Source organism: Gracilinanus agilis, chromosome 5 (assembly GCF_016433145.1).
Source record: "Gracilinanus agilis isolate LMUSP501 chromosome 5, AgileGrace, whole genome shotgun sequence".
NCBI classification, from domain to species: Eukaryota; Metazoa; Chordata; class Mammalia; order Didelphimorphia; family Didelphidae; genus Gracilinanus; species Gracilinanus agilis.
Window position 1 is genome coordinate 170,322,811 of NC_058134.1, and position 22,659 is coordinate 170,345,469.

Genomic DNA, 22,659 nt, shown 5'->3' on the forward strand with positions numbered 1-22,659 from the left:
ATCTCACTGAAAAAAATTTGTTTTTTTTTTTTTTTAGATGCTCTTCTGAAGAAGGAATCAAGAAATGAACATGCGTCTTAAGTGTTTCATGGTAAAAGACATCAAATTTATCAATCTAAGTGAAGCTATAAAGACTGCACACGCATAGAAGGCATTCATGATACAAAAAAATGGCATGTAACAATATATCCCCAAAATGTAAAAAAAAAAAAAAAAAATGAAAAAAAGCCAAAACTTTGAACTTTCTCTATGCAGAAGTGATTTTTTTTTCCAAATAAAATTTAGTAAGATTTGTTCCAGTCAAAAAATTCTAAAGAATAAATGAACTACCCTTATAAGGTGATCAACTGTCCTATTTCTGTTGCTACAGATGTACGACTCAGCAAATGTCACCATCCTATCCAATACATTTTTACCTTGTACTAGCCTAAACAATAAGGAAAGTCAAATATTCTATAAAAAGAAGTGGCCAGTAAAGACATGAACATTTTTTTTTCTTTAAAAAATTATTTCCAACAGTAGCAATACACAGAGACCACTGTTGCATATCTAGATAAATGCCCAAGAGTTGTAGATCTGTTTCAAGTAAACATTCTTGCAGTTATCAATTCTGGAGAATGTTAAAAGAACTGTTATTAAAACTGCCAATTTATTCATGCCAGATGGGTAAATGTTCTTCCTCTTCTAAAGAATCAAGGAAAATGCATTCACAGATTTGAGCTTCTTTTCCAAAGTTCAGTTCTGGAAAACAACTCTTTTCACAGATGAGGAAAATTAAGGTGGAGTCAAATTGTGAAGGTTTTTAATTGTCAAGATGAAGTTCATATTTTATCTTAGAAGAAATAAGGAGCTGACAAAAGTTTTTGAGCAGAGAAGTGATTGAAGAAAATTATTTTAGTAACTGTGTGGAAGACGGGTTGGAGACAGAAAAGAGTGGTGGGTAGAAATACAAATTGGGAAGGTATAATTATTGAAGTAAAAGGCAATGAACTACTGAATTAAGTGACTGTGTGAGTGGAGATATGGGGAGGAGTGTCACAAGAGATATTATCAAGGCAGAATCAACAAGGCATGGCAACTAATTAGATATGACAGGTAAAGAGAGAAGACTCAAGGACCTCCCAAAGTGCAAACTCAAGTTACTAGAAGAAAGGTGATGAGTTCAATTGAAGTTTGGAGGAGGGGTAAGCTTAGGGGAGATTTTTTTTGTAGATGCTAGATAGGGTCTGAGATACTAAAGATATATATTGGCAGAGGGGTATCCACTAGGAAGTTGTTAATGTGGAATTGGTGTGCAAAGAAGAACCTGGGGTTTATACATAAATTCTGGAGACTATTTGTAGAGGAGTAATGACTGAGTATAGAGGGAAGATGATGGGATCATGAAAAGAGAAGAGGAGGGACCATGACTAGGCTATAGAGATAACCACATTTAAAAGACAGAAAATGTATTATGATCCAGCAAATGAAACTAAAAATGAACAGTCAGATCAGTAGTCAAGTAAGAGGGCCAGAAAAGCATAGATGATAAAGGAGGATAAAATATCTAGGTGGTTAATTGTGTCAAAAGCTAGAGAAAGTTAAAAAAGAATGAGGAATGAAAAAGTCTCTTGACTCTCAGCACTGAGGTGGTAGTTTATATAGCTTTGGGAATAAGTGTACATTTTCAAACATGGCCAATATATTGACTTGCTTTGCCTGATTACATTTATCAGTTATAAGTAAATGTTGTATGAGGCAGAAAGATAGAAGGATGGAAGGTGGGGAAAAGTGTCAATAGAAATTGACACTGGTATTTAAACAAGAAAATAATAGTAATAAAATTTTTTGTTTAAAGAAAGAAAAGGGTAGGAAAAGCAAGGTCACTCAGTGGATAGAAAGTCAGGCCTAAAGATGGGAGATCCTGGGTTCAAATCTGACCTCAGACACTTCTTAGTTGTATGGCCCTGTGTAAACCATTTAACCCCCATTGCCTAACCCTTACTCCTCTTCTTTGGTCTTGAAACCAATACTTAATATTAATTTAAATCATAAGATAAGGGTTTTAAAAAGAAAAGGCTATAAGGTTTAGCAATTTTAAAATTGTTGGTAATTTTGGAAAAAGAAGTTTCAATTGAATGGTAAACAGTAAGTGAAGCAATGAAGGCAATAAGTCTAGGTAGCTCTCTAGAGTTTGCCATGAAAGGTAAAAGCAATAAGATGATGGCTTCAATGGATAACAAATTTAAGAGGATTTTTTTTTAAGGATAGAGGAGATCTGGGCATATCTATAGATAAAAGAATGGGGGCCAGTATATAAGGGAAAAGCAAAATAAGAAATGACATCATCCCTGTGACCAACTCTTAAAAGAGATAAAAGTAAATAGGATCAATGGCACAAGTTGAAAGGCTTAACATGGCAAGGAAAATGGGTATGACTGTCATAGACTGGAGCAGAAGAGGCAGGAATGTGGAAGGATTTGAGGTACAGAACAGGAAATAAAGAGGGAGCTCATGATAATAGATGGCTCCAAATTTTTCAGTAAGTAAGAAGTACAGTTATTTGCTAAAAGTGACCAACAAAGGATAATGCAGAAGACTTAAAAAGGTTTGGAACGGCCATTGTGGGGAATGCAACTGATCTAGGAAAAGAATAAAAGGATTTCCATGTAGTTGTGAAGGATCAGTTGAGAGAATAAATCAGTAGTGGGCCCATGGGGCATTGTTATGTGACTTATTCAAATGGCATTCAACAGTATCTGAAGAGAAGGAAAGAAAGTGAATGGTAAGCAAAATTGGGGTTTGGGAAGGTATAAACAGCAGGACAAAGGATTCAAGAAAAGTGTCTAGTTTAGTGGTTCCCAAACTTTTTTGGCCTACTGCCCCCTTTCTAGAAAAAAATATTACTTAGCCCCCTGGAAATTAATTTTTTTTTAAAAATTTTAATAGCAATTAAAAGGAAAGATAAATGCACCTGTGGCCATCACTGCTCCCCTGGATCGCTGCAGCACCCACCAGGGGGCGGTGGCACCCACTTTGGGAATCACTGATCTAGTTAAACAGTTTCAACTACAGGGTCAAGACTAGGAAGAAAATAACAGATGGTGAGGATTGGGTATTGTAAAGAGAACCCCTTCCTCCCTGGGTTGTGAACTTTCTGCTTATTCGAACCAGCCCATTAGCTTGACTGGAAAGCTCCAAACAGAGAGACTTTGATTGGTTCCTGAGATGTGATAGACCAGCACAGAGGGAAAGGAAGTGACGTGGAGAAAAAGGACTACAAAAAATGAGATCGGAGAGGAGGAGGACCTTCTCTGAAGGTCTTTGGCTAAGGGTCATTCTTTGATCCGGTGTTGGTAGCTATGGCAGAAGACACTCCTGTGGGCTGGTAAGATTAGGGTATAGGCTAGGAAATTTTTTTTCCTTCCCTCCTTTCTTTCTTAGACTATTATTTATATTTAAATTATATTGTTAAAAGTTACTATCATCCTTGTGACTTAAGGGTTAATTATTTTATAAACGGTGACCACAATAATCTTTTTTTTTAAAACTAATACTATATTTCCAAACCAATTTGTAAATATTACATTTGGCATAATATTAATTTTTCAGTGCTACAGAATTGATTGGAAGAGTAGGGAGAAGTGCAGTAATAACTAAGAGTGATGATGAAAATAAGTTTAGGAGGAATAAGGCAGAAGACAGAGATGGATGGGCTAGTAGGCTGTGATCAAAAAATGGAATTTGAGTGCTGGATGATTATGAATGTTGATAAATCAAAGACTTGACTATTCCTGGCTATAACTGAGGTGGAGTAAAGATATAGATCAGAGTATGCTAGTTAATAAAGTGAGATGCCATGAATCTAGGAATGGTGTATAGAGAGTGCTGGATCTTGAGCAAATTATTATACCTGATTCTCAGTCTCATCATCTGTAAAATAAGGTGTTGGACTTTAAAATATCCATTTCACCTCTAAATTTATGATTCTATCAATAAGAAAGGAATACTATTTCTAGAAAAGTAGCTACTATTTCCACTACTTGAAAAAGGAAAAAATTAAAAAGCTCTTTAGAAAGTCAGGCCTCTGCTTCCTAGTTAGGAACAGAGATGGATATTCCCCAGGTCCAAAAAAGTATTCACAAACTGCAAAGCAAAAAGCTTATTTTTTTATTATAAAATGACAGCTAATAGCTCTGGGGAAAAGATCTGAGACATTTTGTCAACTGAGCTCAAAGTTACAAGCAATATCTTTCCAGTAATTATCTTGCTTCAGTGCTCTCTCTTCACAAGCAAGGAAATCACTTACACATCACTAAAATTATCTAAGCAAAAGCATCTCATATTTTAAAAATATTTTCCCTTACTTCATTAAGCTCAAAAGGGCCATGGGGAATCTGGAAGGGCATGAGAAAATGGACTAAACACACAGTGAATGCTTCCTTGAATCAAGTCTAAATCAGAGCAATTGGAATTGGCAAAAAAAAAAATAATTCAATACTTACTACTTAATTTCCTACACAAAGAACAAAGGAAATCAACACATAGACCAAAAAAAAAAAAAAAAAGAATTCAAATAGTGCTTGCTGTTTGATGCTCTTAGAAACCCAACTATTTTCTTGTTAAATATCAATCCTCTTTCCAAACGCTACCAGAAAAGCTGAAAGCACATACAAGCTGTGTGCATTCCTCATGCTGCCTTCAAAATACTAAAATAAGAATTTGCTTTCCAGAAGTCTTTCTCCCTATATTACATGCATAATGGCAAATACATTTTAATAACTAAAACTGAAACCTAGGAGAAAACTAAGTGAAATTCTTCCAAAAGATTCTTTAACTTTAGAAGAAAAACTGCCTTGGCTATAGAAAGTCTTGTAGCACACTTTTACCATAACTCCTCCCAACCCCCCCAAAAGTTAACCCTGTCAACAAGATAAATTCAAAGACAATTTCTTTCATGCTTCCAGGAAATATCAATAAGGTCTTCCTAATACCTCTTTTGTTTCAAAAGTGCAGAGAATTTCAGATTAGTGCTTGAAATGTGTTGTCTTATTGAACAAAGGCACATAAATGCTATGTGGCACCATTTTTCATGCACTGGATCTTCATGGCCAAATAAAGTTATTAATACTATAAAACATCTGCCTAAAAGCAGAATAAATGATATATCTATCAAATTTTTAACTTTTTTTTAGAATATTATGTTTTGCTTTTGATTAATTTGGGGATAGCAGTAATATTTGAGATAGAGATTAACATGGCCCAGTATCAGATCCAGTACTCATGTCCACAGAAAAAAGGCAAAATTTTAAAAAGAAAATTCAAGCTTTGATCTCAAGCCATTTCATGCTATTCACAAAAAGCCAAACCATAACACAAATTCCAAAGCCAAATATCATGCATGTTCTTCCTGCATTTAAAAATGCTTTAAAAAAACATACATCAAAAACTCATACCTCTCCAGTTGGCTTCTCATTTACAGGCTAATGTATAACAATGACAAATTGAACAGAGAACAACAATTTATTGTCATTTTAACAATATCTAAACATGTTTAAAAACTCATAAACATACAATTTTTAATAACTCTCTAAGGTTATAAGTTGTATAATAGATTATGATATACACTGGTAGAGGGAGATTCCTCACTGGGAATTCCCTTCATGATGAAACCATTAGTCTGGGCAAAAAAATTATTCATACCTTGTAGCCACATCTTTCAAAGTATGCCTCCTCTTCTTTTTTGGCAAGTTCACTACGTTTGAAGTATCTTTTACTTTCCTAATAGAAAGAAATAAATGGGTTACTATAACTCTTAGGCAACATTTCCTGTCCTGGTGCCAATCCCAAAGGTCTAAAAATTGTCCCAATGCTTCAATTCCATCAATGTCTAGCAAGTAAGTAGATTCTGCCAATTTTCAAAGCACTGATGTATGAAAAAGTAATAGCATTTTTGTATGTGTTCTTTAGGAAATAAAGCCAAGAGAATGGAACGCAGATTTTATCTTCTTTTATTTAATTTGATGTTGTTTTATTTAAAAGACAACCTTTGAAAAAATGATTCATGATTGATCAAACATAATGGGATAGTTAAAATTACTATTCCCAGCTAACTCACATGGTCACAAATAACATATGGTATATATATATTGTACATGTTACAATCCAATACGATAATCTCCAAGGGACTGTCCAAATTCTTTTTTGCCATTTAGAATACTATTGAGTCTGAAAATAAATATGGCTTATAGACTGTGTCTAGGGAATAGTTTTTGTTGCGGATTGCTAGAATGGTGCTGTAATAGGATTTGATGTTATGAAATATGCTTCAAATCTGATGTGGTTGAAAAGAGAAATGGACAACAAGCAGTTCTTTTCATACTACCCCCAAACTTACCTTTTTTTTTTTTTCTACAGCAACTATATGTAGGGCCTGGTTTCTAGTCACAGCTCTTCCTATTGGATATATGTTGACAGGATCTTGGATTTTTAGCTAGAAGGACGTTTAGAGATCATCTAATACAAAGTGCTCATTTAAAAATGAGGAAACTGAGATCCAGAGATGCTACATGAATAAGTGACAGAGCCAGAGATCAAATCTGAGGAATGTTCTAGCTCCAAATCTAGTAGACAGTAACCAACTCCCCTAGGCCTTAGTGTATATATATGTATATGTACATGTGTGTATATATATATANCACAGAATGACTTCATGTGGCATTTTTTCAATGTTTCTGCATGACCAGAATCAAGGACAAACAGAGATGTCAACTGTGTTCTGTGAAATCTATCATATTCCCTAGAATATGGCTAACATGATAAACTTATATTTTAATTTAATAATACATAACCCCTCTTCCATAATTGAGCACTGTCTTAACCACCATACAAGGAAATCTTCCAGAAGCATCACTTTGGGAAGATTCTTCCTCTATTCCATTTCTTCAAACTCCTTCCTGTTGCCCACCAGTAATAAAAGTGAATAAGAAAGGAACCTGAGGTATTGAAAAGTGAAATGACTTGCTCCAGGTCGCACCAAAAGTGTTACATGTCAGGATACCATCCTATGTCTCTCTTGATTCCATCCATTCGTTCAATAAACATTTTTTAAGTGCCTATTACTGGTCAAGCACTGGGGATATAAAAAAAAAGGGGGACAAAACACAGTCTCTGCTCTCAAGGAATTTACAATCTAATGGGAAAGATAACAAGCAAACAAATATTTCATATATATATGCATATATATGTATATGTACATGTGTGTATATATATATATATATATATATATGATAAATAGGAGATAATTAACCAAAATAAGACACTAGAATTAAGAGGGGTTGGGGAAAGGCTTCCTGTAGAAGGCTGAATCTTGGTTGGGACTTCACAGATGTCAGAGAGGGCAACATTCTGAGTGGAGGAGGCAGAGCACTCCAGGCATGCAGAAGAGCTAGAGAGAATGTCTGGAGCTGAAAGATGGAGTGTCTTGTTTGTAGGACAGCCAGAATGCTAGTGGCACTGATTCAAATAGTAATTATTAGGGAGTAAGATGTAAGACGGGGCAGCTGAGTGGCTCAGTGGATTGAGAGCCAGGCCTAGAGACTGGAGGTCCTAGGTTCAAGTCTGGCCTCGGACACTTCCAGCTGTGTGACCTTGGGCAAGTCACTTGACCCCTACTGCCCACCCTTACCACTCCTGGGCCANTATATATACATTGATTATATTGTTTTAGTGTTGGGATTACAATAATGAATGCTTCTATGAGTAAAGAGAGATGGTCTTTAAAGGGAGATGAGAATTTATAGTTATGGCCCCAGAAATTTGGTGCTTTAAAATCCTAGTAGTCCTACATGGGAAGAGAGGAGGTATTAAAACTCCTGGAGGAAGAGATTGTGTGGCAAATGGGAGGGAAAGGTATCCAGGAGACGGCATAGATCAGGAATAGTTTGCATAATGAAGGACCTATAGGGGAGGGTCTTATCATAGGGCAGTGTCCTCATAATTGGGAGTGAGACACAATGGAAAAAGGGAATCCATGGGACAAGCTCTCTTCTCTAGGAAGAATGGATATTTTAGAAGTTTTGACTGAATGAAGAATACACAGAGAAAAGAAAAAGACCAGATAATCATAGGACTCATGAATCAGAGAGAAAAGGAAGAAAGATAATGAGTGTGAGAGAAATTTTTTTGAAAAGGACTGCTGAGAAATGAAAACAAAACAAATGAATAAGAACAGTTGAAGAGGAAGAGAGGAAGGGCAAATCTACTCAACTGAGAGGGGAAAAAAGGAGAGAAGAATTATATAATCAGATAAAAGCATAAGAAAGAAAAGGACTAAAAACCCCAAATAGAAAGGAGTTACAAATAAGAGTAGAGGATCAGCAGTGACAAGAGTCAGTGGGGAAAGGGCCATCTTACAAAAAGATGCTAGTAAAGTAATAGAAAGGATATAATACTGGGTCTATAGCAGAAGTGGGGGCGGGGAGGAGGGAATAATAACTTAAAAAAATTAAAGATGGAGAAAAATGTAAATATAACTCAATTTTAAATTTGAATTAATATAACAAAAAAGTGATAGATTCAATAAGAAAACAAAGACCTACAATTTATTGCTTACAAGAAACATATTTTAAAAACATGGACATATGCAAAACAGAACTGAGGGGATGGAGAAAAAAAATTTCTATGCAACAAGTTAAACCCCCCAAAAAAGTAAAAGTTGCAATCATACAATCTGACAAAAAAAAAGTTTGTAAAATAAAGAGGGATAAACAAGGAAACTGTATTATACTGGCATAACCCTTATACAATAAACCAGTATAAGTTTAAAAAAAGATACAGACCCAAATGTAGACTTAACGATGAAATCTTAAATAATGAGTGTACTAAAGAATGAATCTTAGAAATAATTGATCATTATGTAAAAGAGAGGATTAATGAACTCTATATACATTAAAAAATGTTAAAGCCCAACAACTGAACTAACTTAAAATAAGCACAAAAGGGGAGATATCAAAAATTAGAGGAGAAAGAGATAAATTAGAAATAACCCCCCTCCCTGAAATTAAAACTAAAACTGGGTTATTTGAAGATTGATAAAATCTTATCAAAGAGTCTATAGCTATTTATCCAAGAAATCATAAGATCAAGTGCAATTTATACTAGGATTGCAAGGATGGTTCAATATTTGGGAAACAATCAACATATTTATTCATATAAAAAACAAAATATCTAAAATAACATGATTGTCTCAATAGATGCAAAAAAAACCTCTGACCAAGGAAAACACTTTTATATTAAAAACCCTACAAAGTACAGGAAGAGAGGGATTTCTTTAAATATCAAAACCCAAAGCATAAGCACTAGGAATACACCAAACCTTTTCCAAAAAATCCAGAAGAAAATAATTCTGTCACTTTATGGGACCTTTCATGATGGAACTAAAATAAAAACAGGATTATTTTTATTTTTATTTTTTTAAACCCTTACCTTCCATCTTGGAGTCAATACTGTATATTGGCTCCAAGGCAGAAGAGTGGTAAGGGTAGGCAATGGGGGTCAAGTGACTTGCCCACGGGCACACAGCTGGGAAGTGTCTGAGGCCAGATTTGAATCTAGGACCTCCCGTCTTTAGGCTTGACTCTCAATCCACTGAGCTATCCAGCTGCCCACTAAAAACAGGATTATACGATCAATATTTAAAGCAGGAAAGAACCACAAAGAAATCTATTCTAAATCCCTCATTTTAAAGAAGAGGAAACTGAGACCAACAAAGGTTAACTAACTTTCCTCAGGTAATACACAGGTACTATAAGCAGTAGAACTAAAATTTGAAAACAGGTCTTTGACTCCAAAATCATTGTTTTCTTCCACAGTATTATGCTATTGTGTGGGAAAAAAAACTGTTCTTTAAAATGCTAATCAAAAGTACTAAAGATAGGTAGAATTTTTCTCTCCAGATGTATAAGGCACAATATAAATTTAGTATATTATGATCTTATGGAATATATAGAATTATTTCTTACAGCTGCAACACTTAAAATCTTCCTCAAACATTCCATTCTAATTGAGCAGTTATATCTCTGATCCATAAAGCTATGTTTACAAATAGGCATCATCAACCATGAGGTCATAAAATTCAGTCAATCTACTAGCAAAGAAATACTTTCTTCGACATAGTATATGTAAACAAGTGACAGCAGGATATTTAAACAGATGACTGATGGAATACTGAAGTAGATCAATTAAAAGCTTAGAGAGGAGAAATTATAGTCATATAAAAAGGTCCATTCCAGGCAGTACTTCTTATTAACACATACTAGATAGGAGAAGACAAATTTGATAGGAAACAGACTAATGTATCTTTTAGAACAACAGTATCATGTGACAAAGTAAAAAAGCTGTAGATAATAACCAGTCCTAAAGAACTCCAGTGGCAGCTAGGTAGTTCAGTGGTTAGAGCACCAGTCCTGGCATCAGGAGGGCTTAGATTCAAATTTGAACTTAGACATTTCCTAAATGTGTGATCTTGGGCAAGTCATTTAACCCCAATTGTCTAGCCCTTGCCACCCTTCTGTCTTAGAATTAATAGTAAGACAGAAGGTAAGAGTTAAAAAAAAAAACTCCAAAGCAAAAGTCAATCTTCACATAACTTTTAACATATTAAAAAAGCCTCAATGATCTACTCAATAGTTTGAAATATATGTAAAACAGCTGCCCAGAAACATCTAAAATGAAAAAATGTTCATTTCAAAAATGTCAGGCCAATCTTTACTTAAACTAATACTAATCATGTTTTCTCCTGATAAAAAGCTAAAAGTGTGGGGGCAGCTGGGTAGCTCAGTGGAGTGAGAGTCAGGCCTAGAGACAGGAGGTCCTAGGTTCAAACCGGGCCTCAGCCACTTCCCAGCTGTGTGACCCTGGGCAAGTCACTTGCCCCATATTGCCCACCCTTACCAATCTTCCACCTATGAGACAATACACCGAAGTACAAGGGTTTAAAAAAAAAAAAAAAAAAAAGCTAAAAGTGTATATGAGTAGGAATGAGTACTGATTCCCATCTTCACACTTACCTGCTTTGGTTTGTTTGTTTCCTCTCTAAAAATTGGGGCTATTGCTACTAACTTTATTTATAGAGATGTGATGTCAAAGCAAGTATTTCTCTACTAATAGATTTCACTGGTGCAATGAAAAGAGTGTTGAGCTAGAAACACAAGTCTAAAATTCCAGTCCCAACTCTGCTATAGGGATAATATTTCTACTACTTACTTTGAAAAGGTACCAACAAACAATTTCACAGAGTCGTTGGATCTTTTTTTTTTTTTTGCAGTGATCATAATGATCACTAGGGGAAAAAAGTGAAGAAGATAATTGCACCAATATCTGTTGCAAAAGATAAAGATAAATTATACCAAAAACTCAGAAAAGCCATTCTCCAATTATGAAGTTGTATGGCAAAAGCTTGCCTTAGAGCCAGATGCTTAAATCTCAGGTCTTTAGGCAACTCTCTAAAATTACAAATTGCAAAGCAGGTGATAATAATCTTCACTGTTAGATGGAGTTGATTCCCTGAGAGTTCTATACATTAAAGAAATTTTAGGTATAGTCTTTAAAATATATGTATATGTAGATATATTTGTCTACATATATATATATACACACACACACCTATAAGTGTATATACACATATTCAATACTTAGTGACTTCAATATAAAAGTAGGCATGAAGAAAATGAAAGAAAAATAAAATGGAAACTATAAATCAAAATCAAGAAACAAACAAGGACCAAAGTTTATAGGTGAGTTACAAGTCTTACTCCTCCCTACTATGAATGCCTTCAAGAAGTAAGGTGGAAGTCACTAGACATAGGATAGAATAACACTACAAAAATGAAATGTTTCATAAGAGGAAATATATTGTTACTGGTGAGAGAATTCTTTCTTCATTAAATGTTCATGTATAGTCAGAACATGGGCTTATTAAAAAAAAAGTAAAAATAAACCCCAAGATACAGGAAGATAAGAGGATGTATTATTTAACTAGAAGAGATCTAGCCTAACATACAAATTAAATACTTATACCACCACCAGAATATGGAAGCTAGAAAAAGCAAAAGCCATAGGCATGGACAATTTCTATTCCCCATAAAAGTTTAACTAAAGTGAAATAATTGCCATAAGAAAAATTTAAAAAGCCGAAAGCCTAGAAACTCAACCAGCAAACACTTGACCTTCTTGCCAAATAGAAAAATATGACAACCAACAACAAAAGGTTAGAGTAAAAATTCATTCTCAAAATTTTACTGAGAAGGATGGTAAAAGAGATGAAGCAGTATTACTTCTGAGGTGCCAACTGATGGGCTTGGAGTAGAGACCATATCATTCCTCTATTTAAGCTACAACTATTCCCTACTATCTCTACTATAAAATCTATATCCCTCTAGCTTTTTAAAGTTCTTCACAATCTAGTCCCAGCCTACATTTCCAGGCTTACTGTAACTTGATCACATTTTCTTGGCTCCTTACAATATTTTTCTTTTGATTTGAAGAAACTGGACTGTCCAATTCAGGGTTTCTTTCAGGAGGTATCCAACAGAACTTATTCTATTTTCATTATGCTGTCTAGCTCTAACAGTTCCCAGAAGTTTTCTTTTATGATTTTTAAAAATATAGTGTCCATGGAAAATGAGGCAGTGTCCATTGATTAGGGAATGGCTGAATAAATTGTGGTATCTGATGGTGATGGAATATTATTGTGCTGAAAGGAATAATGAACTAGAGGATTTCCATGTGAACTGGAAAGGCCTCCAGGAATTGATGCAGAGTGAAAGGAGCAGAACCAGGAGAACATTGTACACAGAGAAAGATACACTGTGGTAAAATCGAATGTAAGGGACTTCTGTACTAGCAGCAGTGCAATGATCCAGGACAATCCAGAGGAACTTATGAGAAAGAACACTATCCACATCCAGAGAAAGAACTGTGGAAACAGAAATGCAAAAGCAAAACACATGATTGATCATGTAGTTTGATGGGGATCTGATTAGGATTTTGATGTTAAAAGATCACTATACTGCAAATATGAACAACATGGAAATAGGTTTTGAACAATGATACATGTATAACCCCGTGGAAATGCTTGTCGGCTTCAGGAGGGGGGGGAAGAAAAGAGTTGGTGGGGGGAGGGAGAATCATGAATCATGTAACCATGGAAAAAATATTCTAAATGTTTAAAAAAATATATAGTGTCCAGATTTTTGGTCTGTTCAGTTTTCACTATTTCAATGACTGCTAAATTCCTTCTCCAAGTCAGTTCTCTTAATTTTCCTTTTGACTTTTTTTTTTTTTTTTTTTACTTCTTGTAGCTAGTGATACTGAAGTCTGTTTACACCTTTGTATTTTTCAAGTCTCAACTACTTGGAAAAAGCTGTTCATTTTTGCTCAAAACAGCTTATTCTCTTTCCAAGTGTTTTAATTTCATTTTTTTGGCTCTCATTTCAATTCTTCATTCTTTCTACCTGCTCTAGAAGACTTTATAGCTAATTCTTGAGATTCTACCTATGATTATTTCAAAGTAATTTCTTTCCCTTGGAATTATTTTAACCCACATTATTTCTTCGATGTTGTAGAATTTGCTTCTGTCTGACCATATCTACAGCTTCAGGTATTAGATAAAGTCCTAAGAGCCCTGGGCAGCACCCCTCAGACCACCAGTCCTGCTTTCAGCCTAGTCCTACAAGCCACTATCCTAAGAAGAAAACCCCATGGAGATGCAGTCTGGCAGCTGCTTTTATGGGTACAATGTTACTGAAGACTCAGAAAAGAAAGTAAGTGCCACCCATTATGTCCTTGGTTTTATCAAATCAATCAGAATCTTAAAATGATGTTTTATGAATGAAAAAGACAATAAAGGGGATGCATATCACTGGTGCTTTGCCAAATGCCTTGTCACCATGCTGGGGACATCATAATCACGAGACCTTTCCATCAGACTTGTAGCTGAAACCTTCCCCCATTAGAAAGGGAGCTCCTTGAAGGCTGTCTTATTTTTCTATTTGTATCTCCAATACTTAGCACAATGCTTCACATTTAGTTTGTACTTAATAAACACTTTTTCCATTTATTCCCTCATTCAAACTGGCTGTTCCTTATATAAAAATCTATCTCCCAGTTCTATACCTTTCTACAAGCTGACCCATCCTAGTTTGCCCCTCTACCTTCAGAAGCCCCAGTTTCTTTCAAAACTTAGTTCAAGTGCCACCTCCTACCTGAAACTCTCTTTGATTTCCCCCAAAAGCTAGTAATCTTCCCAAATATCATAATGTACACACATATTGTTCCCCCAGAAGTTTCTAAGCACCTTAAAGGCAAGGACTATTTAATTTTTATCTATGTCCAGCACCTGTCTCAGTGCCTGGTACGTATCAGGTGCTTCTTAAATGCGTGTTGAACAAACAAATGAATAAGACATCATGAAGCAACGATGTAAAAAATGAGTTTGGAAAAAGGTTGGTATGTGACCTAAGTATGTTACAACATCTGAAGAGTATTAAAAGCTAAAACTAGGACAATTAACTGACAAAAAAAATTCAAAACTTTTCAAAATTTCTACTATAAATGACAACACATTAGCACTCCAGTATCTCAGACTCCAATGTGTTATACAAGGAAGTAAAAATGGTGTTAGAGGAAACAAAAAAGAAAATTAGACCAAAACAAGTATACACAGAAGATTATGCACAGTTCTGAGGGCTTTAAGGAGCAGACTAAATATATATATATTAAGAAAATATCAAATAATTAGAAAAATCAGAGATGGTATTACTACTGAAAAAAGGCAATTAAGAGAATAGAAATCACTAGCAAGTTATTTCTCTATTTCTACAGTATCTTTCTGAGCCTGAACAACAAACATATGGAGGAAAAACAAAGTGGAATAAGCATTTATATATCACCTAACATTGGCCAGGTACTATGCTAAATGCTTCACTAGTATCTGATGTTCACAATAAATCTGCAAGGTAGGTGCTATTATTATTTCCATTTTATAGTTGAGGAAACGGAGGCAAACAAAGGTAAAATGGCTTACCTAGGGTCCCACAGCTATTAAATGTCTGAGGCCATAATAGAACTCAGATCTTCCTAATTCCAGGCCCAGTGCTCCACTGGATCACCTAGTTACCTCAATGAAAGGTAGCCTTGACAATATGGAGGGTATTTCTGAATTTTAAAAAATGAGAGAGGAAGTTAGGTTTGAACAAATGACATTCTACAATAGACCACATCTTTAGTTACAAAACTGGTTAAAAGATACAAATGATGCAACTATGTTTATTGCTTATAAACTATTTTTTAAAAACCATTCAATTTGGCAGAGCAAAAGTCATTTTAAAGGCTTTCCTCCAATGTTTTGTCCAATGATACAAAGAGATGACATAAGATTTCTTGGAGAAATAAACAATGAAAACAACTTTATTTGCCAATCTACTAACTGCAATAGATGGACAGATAAGCTCACCAAAAGTGTTTGCTTCAGTGATGGAGGCTATCCAGCAAAAACGGAAGTAACTTAGGAGGGATGAGCCCCTTTAGATGCTATTTACAGATGACCTTCTTTTGACTACATCAGGTCTCAGAACACCACAGTACCTCCTAAATGAGATTCATAGCTACCCAAAAGTGCCTAGCAATCCACAGAACAAAAAGCAAGTGAAAAATTTCTATTGTTTAAAGTATTATATGCAATTAAATGGACTACTGGTCCATTAGTGTGTAAATAGAATTAGCCAGATCCCATTAATAGTCAAAAATCTACTCAACCCAGGCATGCTAATGATGTCGCTCCCACCTCCCTTAGTGGGGAGGGGAGATGAGTTACCCACAGGTGACAATAAGTAACAAATCAAGAATAAGGGACTGCCCTTTGGGCAGTCCAAATCAATGTAGAAACTGCCATTTGTCCATTTGAATTAGAGGTGGACCACAGGAAGTGATGAAAGACACGATCTCTTTAAGTAAGTTAGTGAACTTCCTGTGGGGGCAGTTGCCCTCTGGAACTGGAAGAAGAAGCATCTCCTGAGACCACAGACAGCTTACACTCTGTATTGTCACGTGGGTAAGTTAGGCTGACTTCCTTGGCCTAGCTGGGCCAATTCTAAACTCTGCCTATCTGGCTGTTGGGCCCTGTGGCTTACAGCTTCATTTATTTAGACTTCTAACTTCCCTTTTCTCTTTATCCCTACTTTACCTACCTGATTGTAAATAAATTCTTCAACCTGATGCTGACTTGGGTCTGATTTAATTACGGAATCAACCTAATTGTTGATTCCTGGCGGCCACATATTTTTAATATGTATCTTAATACCTAATTTTTCCTTCTTACATTAGTAAAATATTATCCTGAAACACTCAGTAGATAGACAAATGAATTGTATTCCAAAGAAAAGATGAAGATAGTGAACAGTACTGCTTTCGTGACATTGCCCATTGTTGTCAACAACCTGAAGCTTCTTGATAAAACAAAACCATAACTTTTTAAATACTATATTCTTCTAGTATGGTCAAATAGCTGCAAAACACAAACGTTGAAGGATCAAAATTGAGTAACCAAATGAGCAACAAAGACAGTAGGCATAAGTAAGCTGTAGCAGATTCCCAATGACAACTAGCAAACAAGACATGTTATAAAAAACGATATTTGATCTGAGAGATAGACTAATGATATAAGAGTGAAGAATAACTAACCAATGGTCTTTATGTTGCATTGACAGAGAGGTAACATTAAATGACTTAGAGCAAGAGTGCTTAACCTGGAGTCTATGAATTTGTAGGGTGTTTTTTCAGGACTTTGATAATATTTTAATATAACTGATTTCCTTTGTAATCCTATGTATTTTACTTTATGAACTTGAAAATATTATTCTGAGAATTGATTTATAGGATTCAGACTGTCAAAGAATTCCATGACAAAATAATGTTAAGAACCTACAATGTAGAAAAGGCCCAAACATAATGAATAGGCACATCAGTGGAGAGTTATGGTAAGACATAAAAAAGAAATGAAGATGATAGGAAGGCACAGAAGGGCTCTGATCTACAATGTTAAATGTAGTACACGTGTATGTAATCATAGATCCACTAAAAAAATGAAGAAATCTCACACGGTTATTGTGAATATATATCAAAATAATGCATGTAAATTGCTATGAAATTGTAAGGCATGATAGAAATTTGACGTTATTATTATTGACAGGCATGTTAAGTAATAAGGTAATTAACTACTAAACAACCAAATAATAAAAAGCACCACAGAAGTCTAACAAAAGCAAATAAAGAGTAAAAGAAAAGTTAAGAGAACAGGAACTACTAATAATTCTCTTTCCTGGAGTGTCAATATAGATGCTTATAACATTTAATACTTTTATGTTAGTGCTATATATCAAAGACATATAGTATCCCCAGTGTTTACCCTTTGTTTCTTTTTTCTACTTTTCTTCATCCCTTTGTCCCTCTATATACTAGGTCTCATTATCCTAAAACCTTACACCAATAAGGACAATGCTTTTATACAAGTAATATTTACTTTCTACTTGCCTCTCTAAAGGCAGTCCTCCAAACAAATACTTAAGGATTAAAACATACTATAATTTGGGAATTGGTGATTACATGCAAAATTCCACCACTAACTATTTTTATATCTTTCTGGATTGAGAGTCAGACCTAGAGATGGGAGGCCCAGGTTCAAATCTGGCCTCAGACACTTCCCAGCGGTATGACCCAGGGCAAGTTACTTTACCCCCACTGCCTAGGCCTTACTGTTCTTTTGCCTTAGAAACAATACATAGTATTGATTCTAAGATGGAAGGTAAGGGTTTTTAATTAAAAAGAGAAAGAAATGCTTGTTGTCTTGCCTAAATAGGTTGCAATTCTACAGCACTTCCTTAGGTACCTCAATCTCAATTATAACTTCATTGAATGGTTTCCATTATAAGTATTAAAACAAAAAAGCTGTAGTTGTGTCTTTTATGATTATTTTTTACTATCAATTACCTAATTCCTAACAGTAACACCTATCAATTACCTTCACCTTTCCCTATCCTCAACCATCCCAACTACTTAAACAGAGTCACTAAAAAGCTCCCAAACAACTCAACCAACGAAAACAAATTAAATAGTGCAAAGATTAGTTATTAGATTGATTGTGTGTCAATGTGCACGCAAACTTTCATGTGTCTGAGAGAGTGTGTGACCTTCCTTTCTCCCACTAGAATCGAAACATTTGTTTTTATTTGTTCAGTCATTAAATGGAGATGTAGGTGTTGACTGATTCATCTTTGGATCTTTGGATTCTGTAGACTAGAAATGTAATTTTTAAGAATATTTTTAATTTGGAGAAATATAATAATTGCTCATGGGCAGGTCAAGTCAATTTAATAAAAATGATAATGCCTAAATTAATTCACTTATTCAACATCATACCAAACTCCCAAAGAATTATTTTGCAGAACAAGTAAAAATAATAACACTATTCCTTCTTTTTCCTTCCTTCCTTCCTTCCTTCCTTCCTTTTTTTTTTTTTTTTAAAAAGCCCTTACCTTAGCATCATTTCTAAGTCAGAAAATTGGCAAAGGCTAGGCAACTGGGGTTGAGTGTCTTGCCCAAAATCACATAGCTAAGAAGTATCTGAGGCCATATTTGAACCTAAGACCTCCTGTCTCCAGAACTGGGGTATGATCCACCTAAAAAGTATTATCTAGCTGCCCTATCAAGCTCACTCTTGCTAATCTCTGCTGTTTAAAATATTCTTAGTCTTTTTGGCAGTGGTGAACACATAAACTTTTCTTTGTACAATGGGAGAAATCAATATAATGGGTCCTTTCTCAACAACAAAAAGCATTCATCAAGTGCCTAGTGTTTGTAATAATATACTATAATACACTATATTGCACTATGATGTACTTATACTATAATACATCATATATACTATAGTAATACAAAGTCAAAAAGAACAACAGTCTCTATAAACCCAAGGTATTTATATTTATTTTACAGGAGGAATACAACATGCACACAGGTAGATAAATTAGAAGACAATTCGAGGAGGGAGAGAACATTAACAAATAGAGGGGCAGAAAGGACTTCAAGTAGGAAGCAGCGCTCAAGTGGAATCTTGAAGGACACTAAAAATTCTAAGAGATTTAGATGAACAAAACTATAATGTAATCCATGGATACAAGACAAACCATAGCAAGGGGAAAAAGCAAAAGATGAAACGTTATGTTTAGGGAGATGTAACTGAGTTTGGTTAGAACTTGGAAAATGCTTTCTAAGACTTGAAGCTGCAGAGGAAGTTTCCTTATCTGAAAGTTCCCTATATTAATGCAATCACAGACCCAGTCTATCTCTATCAGGACAGTCCCAGTCCTTTGAGTATGTGAAGGGGAGTATATGAAATAAGTCTAAAGACAGAAATATGAAGGGCTTTTAAATGACTTGGGGTGGGGATGGGGTATTTTATTGAAGTATCAATAGGAAACTACTCAAACTTCCTCTTCATGAGAGTGGTTACTTGTAACAAAGTAAGATAATTAAGTAAAATTAATAATACAATCATGTCCTCTGAAAATCCAAGAAACTTTCCACATCTGTAATACTCCTCCCACTTAAAAAAAAATTTAACAGAAATATCTTTTGTCTCCCTCTCAACCTACAACCCATTAAAAAAAAAATCCTTTGTATCAATATTTTGCAAAGTCAAATATTGTCTTGCAAACAGTAAAGTCTTTGTAAAGTATTTGAACAGAGAAGCAGCTTGGCAATACAACAGGTAGAGTAGGTTTTGGAGTCTGAGATACCCAAGTTCAAGTTCAGTCTCGGCCACTTGCTAGTCGCATAAGCCTGATATATAATAAAGAGTTATACAAATGCAATTTATTACAATAATAAGCACTTGTACTTTGTGTCTCGATTTCTAAACCCGCAAAACGGATTGGAGCCGGTCTCTAAGGCATTTTCTATATCTAAAGCTTTGCTCTTATGAGGGGAGATGTGAATTTTCCTAGGATCCCTGCGTTACCTTCCACTCAAAAAATTCAGGGGAAGAGCAGGGAAAGAAGGGGAGGTCGTCAAAGCTCTTCCCCACGATCTCCACTTCCCATACCCCACCCCCAGCCCCATCCCCATCCCCAAAGGCTTTCCTTTCCCCCTTCCGCTCCACTCTCCACATCCCTCAGCCTGGACGCGTCTCACCCCCAGCAGCTTCTTGTCCTCCACCAGCTGCCGTTTCCGAGAGATCTCCGCTTTCAGGATATCCATCTTCCGACCGCACCAGAGGCCTCCCTCCAGGCAAGTCCCGCGACCCCACGTAGAGATTTCCCACCATCCAACTCTACCGCAGGGACAAGAAACACTGTCAACAACCTCAACTTCCGGCGGAAGTTGGAGGGCAAGACGCAGTGGTGTAAAGAAGGTACGAAGGCCACGGAGAGCTGGTGTGGCTTCCGCCTACACCGTCCCCTGGTGGCGTCAGGTAGCATCACACAGAGCTCTTTAAATTGAGCCTATGTACACAGATAGGTTAAGAGTATACAGGTCTGTCTGTTTAGAATAGGAAAGGGACTGTAGCAGCTCTCTAATCCAACCCCTCTTTTTACAGGGGCCTAAAGAGATCATGTGACTACCCCAAAGCGACACTAGGGTATACTGTGTGCTAGTAAAAATTTAACAGCTGGTTCTCGAGGACAAAAAAAATATATACAAGACACACTTTTAAGTTAAATTTACATTTTTAACATTTTCTCCATCACTTTCCTAATTCTAGACCAATAACGAAACAATCTGATTGTTAAAGCTTATTTTAGCTTTGTTCTGCAGTGTTTGCCGATTTCCTCTGAGGTGCAAATACACTGAAAAATGTCCCAATCCACTGACATAAGCCAATTCACAATGGCTCCAGCACAGTTCTTTATGCTTAGGGGGAGCAGGCATGATCCAATCCTTTGATTTTGTCATTATATGGAACTCCTAAGATGGAAACTCTCCACTGATGCGGTTGGCAATTCATTTGTAATTTAAATAGTACTGTAAATAGTATTTATTTAGTAATTATTAAATAGTCCTATTGTGAGACCTGTACAATCTTAGAGAGCTGCCTGGGGACACTGAGGTTTTAAGTGATTTACCCAGCCAGAAACATGGCTTTGGACCAGGTTCTTCTGAGTTTAAAGCCAACACTCTACCCATTGTGCCAAGTTGCTCTTTTTTAATAAAGAATAAATTATTTCCACTTGACTTACCTTGCTCAGGACCTCCTGAATATGCACTCTGGGTTCTGTTATATAATTTTGTGTATTATATATTGTAAAGCAGTGGTGTTGAACAAAGGACTGAGTGCCACCTGAACCATATTAAAATGCAGTTAGGAAGTATTTAAAGAAATAAATAAAAATACCCTAAAACATAGATAATGTTAATGCGGTTTTCTATATCAAAATATGGCCTGCAGAGATCCTTAAGAAGGTTTTAGTGGCCTTCATTTCTACTTGAATTTGACACCGCTGATGTAAAGCACACTGAAGAGCAAAGATTGTTTCATCTCATGTGTTTATATTCTTAGAATCTAGCACAGTGCTTTGTATATAGTGGGTACTTACTAGATGCTTGTTGTTTGACTGATTGACACATATTCTATAATATTTATATATATTATACAACAAAATATTATTCTAGGTATGACCTCACACCTATCAGATTAGCTAACATGACAGGAAAAAAAATGTTGCTGCTAGAGATGTGGAAAAATAGATACTAAATACACCGCTGGTGGAGTTGCTGTCCAACCATTCTAGAGAGGCTACTACATAAGGAAAAAATTGTTTCAGTTTGAAATGCCCCCAATCAGATGGAGATAATCACTGAGGTCATTAAGTTAAAGAGTAGGCAACTATTTGTTTAAAATTTTGTACAGAATATTCTTATTCAAGCCCAAGTTGTACTTGAAGGTTTTTGAGGTCTTTGAATTTTTTTTTAAATTCTGAAACTCTATGAATCTATTTTTAACTTACTTGATTTGATTTACTTGACCAGTTCATCATTATATTTGAATCTATACTAGAATAGTTTATCTTTATCCAGCCATTCTGGAGAACAATTTAGAGCTAGGACCAAAGGGTTATAAAACTGTGTATTCTCTTTGAACCAGCAATACCACAATTGGGTTTATATCCCAAAGACAAAGAGAAAAAAATGATCTATATGTACACAAATATTTATAGAAGCTCTTTTTTTGCCCTCATTTGGGAAATGGCTGAAAAAGTTGTGGTATGTGATTGTGATGGAATACTATTGTGCTGTGGGAAATGATAAGGGGGTGGTTTCATTTTTCTAAATGAAATCTAAAGCTTTCCTTTTGGATATGAAGACAGAAGAGTTAAAATGCCTTGATAGAGGAAGAAGTTACTAACTTTTAACAGTCTAAGCCAAATGAGTTGATTAACAATGGTCTTATTTTCTCTATTGTCTGTCCTAAAGGGAAAAAAATTACTCCCAACATAAAAACACCTTGGTATTTGAGCTTATTAGCTCATTAGAAATAATCTAGTCTAGCATAGAATCAAATAGAATGATGAGATAGTTGAATAAATCAGTCCGAGTAAGTTAGAAACAGAATCACAGAACCTCAGCATT

The 22,659-nt window shown here is 35.4% G+C and overlaps 1 protein-coding gene across 2 annotated transcripts in view; it reads right to left on the reverse strand.

The window, feature by feature from the left end:
* Window positions 1–20,372, reverse strand: part of PRPF18 (pre-mRNA processing factor 18) — a 47,734-nt gene extending 27,362 nt beyond the window's left edge. Inside the window, exons 1-3 of one of the 2 annotated variants that reach the window (XM_044677692.1) lie at window positions 20,224–20,372; window positions 5,683–5,760; window positions 5,436–5,462 (exon numbers count right to left, since the gene is read on the reverse strand). In XM_044677692.1, coding sequence (XP_044533627.1) covers window positions 5,436–5,462; window positions 5,683–5,760; window positions 20,224–20,289 — 171 coding nt within the window. In that variant the 5' untranslated portion in view covers window positions 20,290–20,372. The remainder of the gene's footprint in view (window positions 1–5,435; window positions 5,463–5,682; window positions 5,761–20,223) is intronic. The other variant, XM_044677693.1, reaches the window with a different exon arrangement.
* Window positions 20,373–22,659: the final 2,287 nt, after the last annotated feature.